The sequence below is a fragment of the Anser anser genome (genome assembly GCF_964211835.1).
Source record: "Anser anser genome assembly, chromosome: 11".
Lineage (NCBI taxonomy): Eukaryota > Metazoa > Chordata > Aves > Anseriformes > Anatidae > Anser > Anser anser.
In genome coordinates, this window is record NC_139732.1 from 20307209 (window position 1) to 20321469 (window position 14261).

General features: G+C 36.6%; 2 protein-coding genes across 11 annotated transcripts in view; one reads left to right on the plus strand and one right to left on the minus strand.

Annotated features, from left to right (window-relative positions):
* The window catches only part of CDH13 (cadherin 13), a 493014-nt gene that overhangs the window by 469653 nt on the left and 9100 nt on the right, over window positions 1–14261 (plus strand). For 5 of the 8 annotated variants that reach the window (XM_083851524.1, XM_083851526.1, XM_083851527.1 and 2 more), the window contains 2 exons: window positions 473–706; window positions 2122–2337. In XM_083851524.1, the coding sequence (XP_083707650.1) occupies window positions 473–706; window positions 2122–2337 (450 nt within the window). Of the gene's footprint in view, window positions 1–472; window positions 707–2121; window positions 13029–14261 lie in introns of all 8 variants that reach the window. The other 3 variants (XR_014588950.1, XR_014588951.1, XR_014588949.1) reach the window with 3 other exon arrangements.
* LOC310905355 (uncharacterized protein) overlaps window positions 1–14261 on the minus strand; it is a 177283-nt gene that overhangs the window by 11829 nt on the left and 151193 nt on the right. For all 3 annotated transcript variants that reach the window (XR_014588953.1, XR_014588954.1, XR_014588955.1), the window contains exon 1: window positions 2105–2155. The gene's annotated coding sequence lies outside the window, so the exon portion shown is untranslated. Of the gene's footprint in view, window positions 1–2104 lie in introns of those variants that run through there.

The window sequence follows — 14261 nt, forward strand, 5'->3', positions numbered from 1 at the left end:
AATGTGGGCCTAAGGGCTGTTGAGGAATGATCTGCTCCTGGTCTGTTTATGGGTCCCCACCATACAAATTGATTCTCTTCTGCTGTCATTTTTCCTCCTATTTGTCTTGTTATTGGTTCTTTCAATACCACACTGTCTATGTAGGGGATGTTTCCCACTATGATTCTCTCAGTATGTGTCTATGAACAGCTTCTGTTCCAAATACCTATTCATGTACTCATTTTGACTTCAAAATATTCTTCTCCCAGAGGTTTCCTTAGAATAATTGTCCATACTGTAGAGAAACAGGGTGCATTTTGAAAACATAGCAACAATTTACAATACTGACTCTTCAATGTCTTAAAGCAGTAGTTCTCATGTAAAAGAAGGAAGACATATAAAAATTATTTTCCTTGGCAAGCATGCCAAGAGAATAAGAGATATGTTTATGGAAGTATGATTTAATAAACACTTGTGTTTTTTCTTTGCTTAGGTAACCCTCCCGCTACAGGTACAGGAACTTTACACATCACCTTGGAGGATGTCAATGACAATGTCCCGTCCCTTTATCCAACACTGGCAAAAGTCTGTGATGATGCAAAAGATCTCAGAGTAGTGGTACTAGGAGCATCAGACAAAGACCTTCATCCCAACACAGACCCATTTAAATTTGAACTGAGTAAGCAATCCGGCCCAGAAAAATTGTGGAAAATCACCAAGATTAACAGTAAGTTTATTTCTTTTTTTTCTTATGCATTTAGTCCTCCTGCCTCTAACTCACAGTATAATCACCCTGAGGCTGTCCATTATGTGAATTCAACAGCAGCAGTGCATGGAAGTCCTGCAGGATGAATCCATTACTGCTGCTTTACACTGTCCTCTGTTTTTTTCTAGGACCAGCTGCCCGGTGGGCAATACTAATAGTTTGTCTGCATTTTGTCTGACACAAGATTTTTTTTTTCTTCTTCTTAATACATTGTCCAAACTTTTCTCTTTTAGTATTGCTTTAAAGAATGTCTACTGATGACATAATTTTGTAAAGGTTACCATATTTTTTTCCATGGAATTTGTTTGCAAGGGATGCACAAAGCTTTGCTATAGGACAGCATGGAACCTTTGCACGGGCTTTAGCAGTACACCTGAAAAACTTCCTGATTTCACGTATTTGAACTGTAGAATTCACAAATACAATACCCAAATGTACTGGATCTATATACTATCATCAGTAACAGCATTTTAGAATTGTGGGGACCAGAACTGGACACAGTACACCACGAGTGGCCTGACACTGAGTGGGATGATCACATCCCTATCCCTGCTAGTGATGTGCCTACAGGTGCAGCCAAGGATCTGCTTTGCCACCATTGTTGCAATGGCACACTGCTTACTCACATTAAGCTTGATGTCCCCCAGGTCTCTTTCAGCAAGGCTGCTTCCTGGACTTTTAGTGCTCATTTCATATTCTGCTTAGAAAGGACTAAAAATGGATGTGATGTCTGTGCCTGCCTGAAGGTTATCATGGACAGTGTGAAGGAGTCATTTTCTTTGCTGTTCCCCTGTTTGCCAGTGCTACCCTGTGCTAAACCTCCTAAATGAGCACACCTGGCTACCAAGAGCTGTTAAGACTCACTGTTGCGTAGGTGAAGCAGATCTGTGGATCTAAAGGGATATTATTTCCCTTCACTGCCTTCTTAGTGAAACTGGGGAAGCAGTTAAACAGTTTCACCTGTGCTTCCTTGCAAGAAGGGAATTTTCCTTTGGCAAATAGATAAGTTCTTCCCTCTTGTGTTGCTTTGGGGATGACATGCCTTAGTGTTTCATTAGTATATTCATTTCCACAGCAAACTCTGCCAATAATTTGAAGACCAAATAATATATTTAAACAAAAGGGACTCTTGAAAGTCTTTCTTTTGATGGGCTTTGGAATATGTTTGCAATTAGCTGTAAGCCCCTGAAAGAATTTCTGTAACTGCCTCTTCTTACTTCCCATTCAGTTCAATTCTCTAATGTTTTCCTTAGAGTGCTCTCATTTTCTTCTTAATTTCTACGAGTAACTGTGGCATGTCTGATACTGTCTACAGATTCCTCTTCCTACTCAGATGACTACTATTTGGCTAATTCTTACCTCCTGATCCTTTTCAGATACTCATGCCCAGGTCGTCCTGCTTCAAAACCTGAAAAAGGCCAATTACAACATCCCAATCTCAGTGACAGATTCTGGAAAACCACCTCTGACTAACAACACGGAACTGAAATTACAAGTGTGTTCCTGCAAGAAATCCAGAATGGACTGCAGTGCAACTGATGCACTTCATATCAGCATGACCCTGATCCTTCTTTCACTCTTCAGTTTATTTTGTAAGTCTTTTCCTTAACTGTAAGTAACGAAGTGTTATTTAGCTGCTCATCTGTGCGCTCTATATGAAAACTTACCAAAGGAGAAGTTAAATTCATGCATTGATAGCATAATGCAGTAACTTTATTTTTTCCCTGAGGAAGTAGCTACATAAAAGTAGGAGGAGAGGGCTTTTTCACTGTCAAAAAGTAGCAAAAAATGCCTGGTTGTCAAATTAAGAAATAGAAGCAATAATTGTAAGAAGAATCAAAGAGAATTAAAGGTAGCATATGATAAATTAAGAAGTACCAGCTGTAGTAACAGATTTGTGAGACACTTTCTTTCATCTCTCCCCACTTGAATTCAATTCAAAATCAGAAACAGGAGATTAAAGGTGTTCTTGTAACAATAGCTGTTCTGGGTCACCATGAAAATGAGTACTGCCTGCTTCGATCTATTCCTCTGTATGAAGTGCACAAGCAGCTGGAACATAAAGAACTTATTCAAGATTCTGGCCTTAGAGACACACAAAATTGATAATCAGAATTGCACGTCTGGGTTGGGGGACAGAGAGAAAACTGATGCATACAGAGGAAGCTTCTGCTGCTTCTGAGAAAGCTTTCTAAAAGTCTTATGAAATTCCTAATAAGGAATTCCCAGAATAACTGCAGAGTAGGAATTCAAAACTACAGAATTTTGACGTCTAACCTAGATATGTACCTGCTTTGCCCTGTGACGGTTTTCAGCAATTTTTTGATGTCTGTTAAAAAGGAATTGCTGTATCCCCTATTGTAGTAAACTATTATTCAAGGATTATTAACATCATCTAATGTTAGTAGAATGCATTGTATGGTGAGCCATAGTAAGAGGCCAGATATTCTTGATGAGGTACAACCTACCATGAGGCAGAGATAGAGGTTAAGGCAGAGATAGTTTACACATCTGAGGCTTGGTGTATGCTTGATTACAGTGTCAATTTTTTTTTCTTGTAACATATTACTTTTATCCCAAAAGGTTAGCATGAAGGTCGTTGTGAGAGAATTAGAAGTAGCTGATGTTTGTGATGCTCTTTGAAGATGAAAAAGACTATATAAATGCTAAGTGCAAATTCCTGTTCTTTGTTCCAATCAGTGACATCTGAAGTATCTCCATTGGCTTTGCTTCAGTTGTTCTGGGTTTAGTCGACTGGAAACAAATGCAGACTTCAGCTGTTAGAAGTAATATGTTAGAAATATGTGACAGTACATGACACCATTGCATCAGTGATATAAATATGCAGCCCATTGGTTCAAATATATTCCTGTTACCACTTCATAAATGTTGCTGGTGCTACACTAAGCATGACTTTCGCCACTGGGCTAACATTTTTAGATATGATTTGTGCTTGAACTTTATTTACATTATTGCATCTGCTTAGAATATAATGAGGTGGAGAAAAGCATTTTGCTTTTGAAAGTATTCATGTTGAGGTTTTCTAGCCCCCAAAGAAGTCTGACCGCTTTCCTTAGATTGAGTTATAAAAAGCAGTTCTAGGTGTTGGAAAATGCTTCTTGAGTTGACCTTCTGACTACAGATCTTCCCCAGCTGAACTGTGGGCAGAATATAGGCCCCTGGCAGCTGAGCACTGCGTGGTGCTTAGAATGACACAGAGATTCCCTCTCCTACTGTAAAAGATTAAGTAGCACTGAATAGTCTTTACAACGTGAAAAAATAAGACATGACTCGAGCCTTTCTAGGCAAGTCTTATATTTCTTCAGAGTGCTATAATAGTAAGTATGGAGAAAGAGAACTGTAATCTTAAGCAAAGAGTGGAGTAAGAATGTGCATGTAATCTGCCAGCAGTTTGTTCAGTGTTTCATACTGGTACCAGTCTGTTCTCTGAGAAATAAAACCAAAACAAAGGGACATTGCAGGTGAGCTGAAGGGATGGGGAAGGAAGGATCTCCTCCTTGAGACTAAGGATGTTTGTACACAGTTGTTGTAAGTGATAGCATGAATTCTCTAGCTAGGTATCAGCATAGCCAGACATAGTCCTCAGCACAAGACTATATTGTTTTTCTTTGCCAACATTTGCTACTATTTAGTTGTGTGTTTTGGGTTCACCCAGTCATGGAGAGGGAGGCTAGTACTCCATGTCTGGTACAGTTATCTATTCATGTTTGTGCAAAGCCAGCAAGCATAACAAACATTTTCCTTAGGTGCAGATGGAGACACAGAGACATGAAAGAACGGGGCCACCAGACAGTTTAAATAATGTGGTTCTGTATTTGAACTTCTATAAAATCATAGAATGTGCTGGTATCATTGCATTCCCAATTCATTTCTACACACAGTTCTTTTATAGCTGCGATTAGTTCCATTGCAATGTTTTGTCTAGTCCAAATATTTATCAGAGTAATCAAAGATTACGATGCCATAAAAACAAAGAGAACTTTAGTGCTTATTGAACAGATGAAATATCCCATTTCTAGTGGCAAGTTATGGGTTTAATTTTTGCAAAAGCCCTTACGAGGCTCACTTTGCTCCCAGTATTTATGTTTTATGAGGTTCTTGTTCCTAGGAGGTAAATCCTTCAGTCAAATGAACTTTGTTATTCATGCCAAAGTATTTCTTTTTGTATTTGACATCTGGTGTGAGGATAGATAGCCCTGTGAAAGAGCTGTTCATGGTAAAAATACCCTGCATGAATTTCCTCCCTATACAAAACATCTTGGTATTATCATTTAAATGTTACAATTATTATCTATACTTAGAATATGTGCCTCTTTTGTAAGTCATGGAAGAAGTCATATGTGGCAGATTTCTGAAGTAACTGAGCATAGAACTGAAGAGCCTGATTAAAACTATAATGCATGCAAAAAGCAGCAGTCTCACCTATTCTGTAGCTGCCTACTGTGTTCAGGATATTGAGGGATAATGGGACACAGGCTAGAGAGTTGCCCAGATATAACAAGAGAAAGTTTAGGGGTTCTTGTCAAGCAGAAGTAGGAAATGCGAGCTAATGAAGTATATGGACAGACTGCAGCTTTCCCACAACAGAACAATAAGCTGTTTGGTGAAATTAAAAGATGCTGAATGAAGAGCTGATTGACAAAAGGGCATCATTGTACCTAACTTATTACCTCTGAGAATCACTGACTTCAAGCTGGCAAGATATATAGTTGTCAGGTACAGGACTGTCCAAAGCTATAACAGTTAATGGTAACAAATATTGCAAAGAATATTAAACCTCATGTCATTATTCTAGGCTCCATGTTTAAAACAAGACCTAGATGATGTCCTCTGTCAGCTTTTTCTAGATGCTACTGCAGACAACGTAAAACCACTTTGTTCAGATATAACTTAGAATTTAGTAATTCAGATTGAGGAAGAAGATATCAAAAACTAGATCTGGGTTCCTAGTCAGGGAGCAGGACTACAAAAATCATACTTGAGGAAAGGAAAAGCAGGAGAAAAAACGTGTTATGGGGCATGCCTGGTGCTGGGCCTGAGATTGCCCATGTTGTTCTTTACTGCTCACTCATTTCCTCATATTTTCAACTGACACAGGTAAAATAGCTCTGTTCAGAATGAATGTAACCGTACTGAGGGGGGCTCAACAACACTAGAGGTACAGACGGTTCTCTCTGGAAGTCTCCCAAACATTTTCAACAAGAGTATATCTACAAAATTCCTAATGATGAGAGAGAGGGGGAGAGAAAACAGGCCCCTTATTGCAACCTAAAAGTTGATAGCTGACATTTAATTTAGGGTTGAATGAAAAATACCTAAAATGGAGAAGAGCAGTCCCTGCAAATTTTGCTCAATTCTCATCAATTTAAAAACAAATGACTGTTAAATGTATGTTTTACATTTAACAGCAATCTCATCACAAGATATATTGAGGTTGGTAAAGCTGTTCTTTTTCTACACTGGCAATGACATGTCAGAGAAAGTTTCTGTGAAGAACTTGGTTAGAACAAGTCAAGTCAAAGATATAGATTAAAGAACTTTTAGGATTTGAGTTATGCACAAGTGATGAGGAAAACAAGACAAGTTAAAAAGGTAAAATATTATGAAAATACACACAGATTTGTTTTTGATGACCTCAGCAACAACAACCCTACAGAAATCTGCAAAAGAACTGCTCTAGCTGGCAGGATTAGGCTTTATATCAATGACAAAATATTTATATTATTATTTAAAGGACTGAATTCTGGAATTTTAATTTGACAATAATTATTTCACTTAATTGGCTAATCATAGAATGATAATTGCATTTCATATTTCCTTTTATATTTTATAAGCATAAAGATGAAGTTAGACTCAAATTTATTGAAACAAGATACTGAAATAAGGTTCAAAAACACAGCAGTCATGTCTTGAACAAGCAGACCTTGGAGCATTCATTAGTAGGTCAGTCACACCAGAAATAATATTTTACTTAGTCTATTCTTTTTTCTTACAAGGAAATTTAAACAATGTTGAAAAAAAAAAAAATTGATATCAATAGTTGACAGTCAACTAAGAAAAGGTTGTTTTTTGTGTGTGTGTGTGTGTGGTTTTTTTGTTTGGTTTGGTTCGGTTTTTTGTTTGTTTTTTGTTAACCTGGACAGTTGACTTGAACCTAGTAAGCAAAATATTCCACTACTATAAACAGAAAGTAAGGTGAGAGGCTGGAGGGGAAATAATGCTATGAAGAATTTAAATGAGCTGGAAGTCTCTACATCGGAGTTAATTTGTTAAACTGAGGATGGGAGGCCTCAGGTGTGTTGAAAAAGAGAGACTTGGACAGGTGTCAGTACTGTGATTGCAAAGAAGCCTTAAAGACAATCTTGAATTTAACTTCTATTAATTACATTCACTTTTCCCATATTAATGCCCCTCCTCCCCACCATAATATTTTTCTGGTTTGAGGCATGTGGCTACAGTGTCAATAGAGAATGTTTGTTTTATTTTTTTTCTCATAAATTACATATTTGGTATTAAACCATTAGAAAAATTTAAATGGTATTAGCTGACAGATTTGAATTGTCCTGACCATGGACAGGCAGATGTAAAGTGTTATCGTTCATTCAGTTCATTTTTCAAAGCAACAGAAGCAAATGTATCTCTTGTACGCCCTGTGTTATTTATGCAGGAACATCAAATGTCTGAAGACTGAAGCAACACATTCTTGAATGGCATGAGACTAAGACAGATCACAGAAAGTTTTAAATGGAAAAGACCTTTAAGGTCATTGCTCTTTCTGTTCACAAGTGCAGTTTGGTTACCGACAGATTCAGTTCTCAGCCTTTACTGTGAGTGACTTGGCTGAGTCTTAGACAATCGTGTAATTACGTTTTTCAGGGCTCAACTAGTATTTGTTTTTGTAGGATTTTTGTTCTCCCTCCCCCCCCCCAAAAAAAAAAAAAATTAATTCCTGTTCCAAAGAAGAAGCTTCAGAGGAGCTAGTTACAAAAGGTGACTTTGCTAGGAACTATATATGCATGTATATTTATTTATTTATATTTATCCTGCACCTTTTAGGTTGCTTTAGCATATTTTAATCTTCTGTAGTATTTTTCTACTTTTCAGAGAAGTGATAATTAAAAAAAAAAAAAACAAAAATTTAACTAGGACAACTAGGAAATTTTGCTGAAGAAACTTTCCCATTTCTGAGAAGCAAAATATTCTTATATTGGCCACAATTTCAAAAACTGGGGAGAGTTTTGCTGTGAAAGTTGTGTTTGCACAAGTCTAATTAAAGTTCTTTTCTTCCATTAGAGTACATACCATGTGGGTATATAACATAGTACCTAAATGATGATACTCAAGTAACTAGAAAGTACTGTCAATCAGTGAGTTCCAGGGGTATAAATCTCACTTCCTAAAAGTAGTAACACCAGCAATTCCATCTATTACATTAATACTTACTATCTTCATTACAGGTGCATTTTTCATATTAACATCATTATTGTTACTGCTAAATTATCAGTGAATACAGACACATTCTCAAATATGTGTAAGAGAAAAATACCTTTTTTTTTTTTTTAGTCTCTTTAGATACTTTGCTTGATTAGACTCTAGTGAGGGAAGGATAGTTTGAAGGTTAAGGGATTGTAGTCAAATCGAGACAGTCATGATGTGAGTTTCACTTGTACCACAGACCTCTCTGTCCAGTCTTCTAATTTCTGTGCAGGTGTACTCAGTTCTGCAACCTGTTGTGCAGTCGGCTTTGGGAGCCCACCTAAAGTTAGTGGGGCTTGATATGGCACAGAAGTCCATATGCACATACATAATTGTACAGAGGATGTTATACCTAGTTATATAAATAACAAGTAGAAATACCCTCAAATTGTACATAAACTTATTTAAAATGTACTTAATGATGTTAAGTTTTATTGAGTTAATTAGGTAAGAAATTACAGGTTTTGTACATTTTAAACCATTCAAACATGTTCCAGAAATATACCCATTGAAAAAACACTACAGTTTAGAAGATGTGTGATTGTGATGTTAAAAAAAAAAAAAAAGTTACCAGCAAATACAACTAGTTCCTTAAAATCTGTAATATTGTTCCTGACAGTTATTCTGTAGACATGAAATGAACATTTAAAGAGACTGGTTTGATAGACCATTTAGTGGTATGAATTCAAAGGAACATTTATGTTTTCATTTTCTCAGCAGAAACCGTAGATTTATAATATTTTGTATTTCTGAGTGACCTCTTAAAGTCAGCTAAATATATAACTTAAGATAATTATCTGAATTGTTCTGGGGTGGACTGTGACTAAAAACTAGAACTGAACTGGTGACCACTTCAAATAATTTTTTTCTGTCAATAATGGCTACTACACACAATGGGATTTTTTTTTTCTTTTAAGTGTCTACTTCCTTGGATATTTCTCCAGTCTGTAACATCCCAACACCTCAAAATATGCTCTTCATGCTGACAACTTGCTGTTCAGTTTTAAATGTGATATGTGATATTGAAGCTGAATAGAGAGATTAGATTGGGCCTGAAGTTTAGATGATGTTGCTTTTGCTTCTCTGCTAGAAAGCTGATGATACTTAAGTCCTTTAAAATGCTATTGATATCTGGAGTATTGCAGACCTACACTGTAAGGCCCTTCTTTACCCATACACCTAGTGCGTATGTGTCATTGGTTAGTATTCATGCCAGTCATGCTTAGAGTTCCTCTTTAAAAATAAAAAATTGAAATAAAGTCTAGTCAGTATTAATGTAGCCAAACTTGGCTATTTTCTTCTGATTTCTCCTCTTCCATGTATGCTATGCATATTATACATGCTTATTCTTGCTAAATAGGAGGAGTTTTTAGTTGATTCTTTTAGTATTTCAAGTTGGGATTAGTGTACACCTACAGATCTGAGAAATAACATTGCTGAAATAAACATCTAGAGAGGCTGTCCAGGAAAAGTGATAGACTACAAAATGGGAGGTGTTTAAGAAAAGGTTAGATGTGGTACTTAGGGACGTGGTTTAGTGGGTAATACTGGTGGTAGGGGGATGGTTGGACCAGATGATCTTGGAGGTCTTTTCCAACCCTTTTGGTTCTACGATCCTATTTATGCATACATTCTATTTACTGATAACTGTTAGTAAACTAACCTATGGAAGTTGAGACCTGACTGCTTAAAGTTATACTGTGCTTTAAAAGGCTGGGTAGCTGTTATTTTTTAATGCATTTATGAGAAATTAGATTTGTTCAATGCTACTGTTTCAAAACTGTACCTATTAATTTCAATTTCTGAATATTTCCAGTCGTTCAGCTGAATTTATCAGATTAGAGCATCAGAAAATACATTTCCAGACTGCAGGTAATCACCTCTGCAATTGTTTTGTTTTGAACGAACTGGAAAAGAAAGGAAGCATTTATTTAGTATTGGTCAAATGAAGGTGACATTGCTCTGGCAAAGTATCAACTAAAACCTGTAACAATTTCAAATATAAAATAAAATATCTACAATGTGTTAGCTGCTTTGCCAGAGAAATTACACCACCCCCAGTAAGATATGTCAAATCCGTAGTAAATATGAATTGTATTACATAAATGTAGCACTGCACTGGGTAATACATGCTTCTGAATTTCAAAGCCAACTTAACTAGTCTTTTAGTTGCTGCTTTTGTCTTAGACAGTATTACTTACATGCATGTACATTTTGCACATCACAAGAACAGCCCAATAGGGTGCGTATATGTAGGTACAAGACAAGTAGGAGAAGCAGAAACAAGGATTCAGCAGTGAGCAAGGCCAGTGCAAGAAGTTAGAAGAGTGCGTTGGTGTATATCAGTACTGTTCCAGATCTGCCAGTATAGTTTTATAATAAATGAGTTAGCAGTGTGAGAGAGACTCTTGGAAATATCATCTGCTGGTGTCAAACAGATACCCTTTGAAAATGACTTCAGCCTGAGCAACCTATTCCCCTGTGCAAGCTGATTAGTTTGGATTGGCATGTTTCTCCCCAGTCTTGCCAATTTTGGCCAATTGCTTAGCACATGCCGACATTTTAGCTCCCGAAGTTAAATATTGACATTGATATATGAGTGCCTACTGGAGCTTTGAGTAGAATTATAAGACACTCATTTCACAAACACAGTACTAATGCATACTGTGTTTTTCCTATCATTAAGAATTTTGGAATCATCTCCTCACATAAATGGGAAACAAATTATATATGATGTTATAAGCTGCAAATTTTAAGGATAAACTCATTTACTTCTCTCTTCTTTATAAACCTTTTTTACAATGTTATTACTGTTCAGTGAGTTCATGCATTTGCTCTAGCCACAAGCATACCTACTGCTACTCCTGATACTAAAAATTGATTTCTTAGCTGCTGGAATAAGGTTGTGTGTTATCTGTCTGGAGACAGCTGTTTCAGCCTTTCAAATTCAGTGAGAGTTGCAGTGAAAAGACTCCCTTCTTTTTTCAGAAGACAATTCCAGGATAGTCAAAACTAGTGACCAATAAAATTTGGCACACACTGACACCAAAGCATAGCCAGTGCATTGGACCACTGAAGAGGTTACAGGTGAACATACACAGTTATTATGTAAAAAGTATAATATATATATATATAAGTATAACATAGTTATTAAATTACTATTTTTACAGAAATGTACAAGATATTAGCATTTATAGGCAAGTGGTGCAAACACTATGATACTTCTGGTGTTAAAAACTACCCAAAACAAATCTACCAGTGATGTACATGAAACCAATTTAAATGTTTCTACGTTCTACAGGAAGGCTATATTAATAACTGTGTATCTAATTAATGCTCTTTTATAGATGCTAAAGCCAGGAAAGAGGTACCTGAATGTTGATTAACTGCCTAATCAGAAACACGGTTCTGATCTCTTCTACCATTTTCCCATTACCCCTTTAATGTTACCAAGGTTTTGATAAAGCCCATGATGTAATGGAGACTTTAAATTATGCAGAGATTAATGTAATATTTCTGATGAGAGGGTAATTGAAGGAAATCTAAAGAAATGGAGCATGCCTGAGTTGAACTCCAGACTCCAACTGTGTTAACTCTCTCCACTATGTTAAAAGAGAATTACAGGATGAATACATCTTGGGTAAAGTTCAGTCCTGTACAGAGGGTCAGCATGGAACCTAAATGCCTTTAATTTTTTTATAAGGTTTAAACTGTCGTTTAAGACACAGAATCTGTAATGGTGGGGAAAGAAGGGAGCATGTCTGGTCTCATAAGGTACACATCTTTCAAAGGCTTTGGATTAATCAAGTTATTTCTGTTTCTTTAAAATAAGCAGGGGGCTGAGTCACTAATTTACAAACGTGTTCAGAGAAAGATAAGGCTGCAACGTAGAAAGGTAAAGTGTCTGGAAATCGCAAAGAATTTTCTGAGCTAAGTAGAAGTCATTTGGCAAATGAGATTGTTCGCTGGCTGATTAGAAGGGTTCCAATGGACCATGAGCTCTCCAGATCCTGAACCATGGTAAACAAGGTTACATGCTAAAGGCTGTCTTTTTTTCTAAGATGGGGCATTATGCATTCATGGTTTTAAAGAGTTATGTGCATTTTTTTCTCCATTACCTTTTATCATATGAATCAGTGTAGGAAATAAACTTTAAATTAGTCCACTGTGAAGTAGACAGATATGTAGCCATTGAAGAAATCGATATTATAGACACTTTGTCTTTATTAGGCGGCTTGCTCCTTTTTTGAAGCATTTCAGTGTCTGAAACCACGATGCCTAGATGATGATTCAGATATCAGTCCTGTAGAGTCTTCTGCCACCTACTTCAAACCTTTTGACTTTCCAATCAACTTTAGTGGGAATAGAAAGGGGATTTTGTTCCATCTTAGGTAACTACATTATGAATCTCCCTACCCTAAACTGCATACTTAGACCTATATTCCTATAGCATTATTACACTCCATCCAGATAAATACGTCCAGTTTTCATTTTCTTGACCAACAAAAGCAAAAATGATCCTCCAGTGTCAAAGTACTAATGCCAACAAACACCATCCATTTACAATAATGAGCCATGAATTCTTATCTGAGACAAATTAACCATAATAGTAACAATTCAGACTGCAAGCACATAAGAACAATGCTGCAAATTTCACTGTTATCTCACTATTTGACTGCTATCTTAAAAGGAACGTGGCTGAACATTTCTCTCAGGAATAGAAGAGCTAGAGCAGAGACCTGTGAGGTTCAAAATGGTGATGATCACATTGGAGACTGCATTGAGAGTGAGTTCTGGGGAAAATAAGTTCTATATATTTATGCTAGCTTTATGTTGCTTGTGCATTCCCCAGATACTCTAAAGGGAAGGGGTGGGGGTGGCTATTGGCAACAAAAGAACAATGATGTACACATCACCTTTGTGGCTTTCATACCTGCAGCTGTATACAGCAAAACAGTTGGAATCATGGATCATCATGTCCAACCATCATATACTAGAATATATACTAGAGCAGTTCTGTGATTTCTATAGCTCTGCTTATATTTGTCATTAAGGTTTCTGCACAATACTTTGGTCATTTTTGATTTGTGTAGCTCTTGTTTTAAAGGCATTACTAGCCAGAATGCATGTCCAGTAACACACCTTATAAGATTATATCAGAATATTTTTAGAAAGTAAATTTGTAATTGACAAACTTTGATATTAACCACAGAAACTAAAAGTTAGTCTAACTTCACCATTGGACACAAGCAATTTATTTTTTTTTTAATCACCATTGTTTGCAATAGAAAGAACCAGAACAGATTTGGTCTTGAATAGTCTTACTGGAAGTACTGAAGTTGGTTAGCTACATAAATTTTATAGCCCCTAATTTTGAATGTTGGAGCTGTTTTAAAAGCCAGAAGCAAGGGATATGTACTATTCCTCCAAACAATGTTTAGAATAAGTTATTTTAACACAACTTCAATTAAGGCTGGTGAAATGGCTGAGCAGGATTCATAGTAGTCTTAGCACCCATTGCTAAATGTCAAGATTCTTGTAGATCTGTCAGAAGAAACACATGCTAAGGAGAAAGCTTTTTACAGAAGCTTGCAGGGAGCTCCTCCTATTACATGGGAAAGCTTGGGAAAAAAAGCCCAAAAGGTTTCTTTGAAAACATGTCAATGAAAGTTGGTGCCATAGTGTATGAACATGAAAAACTGGTTATGTGGGGATGATCCATGAAAAGACATGCATTAGGGAAGAGGCAATGGAATCACAGTAACAGAGGCGTTGTTGAAGTGGCAGAGTAGGGAAATACTCTGTACAGCAAAAGACTGTCAGGATATGAATTACAGTATCTTGATTTTGACAAGGGCTGTGAAAACATGTTGCAAACCTGCTGAGGAGAGCCTGGGCAGGGTATTTAACTGTTTGAATGGCTAGAAACAGCCCTTTGGGATGATGAGTGAAAGAATCGTCTAGACTAAGATGCAACCTAAATACACAGACCTAGAAAGCAGATTCTGTGACAAAAATG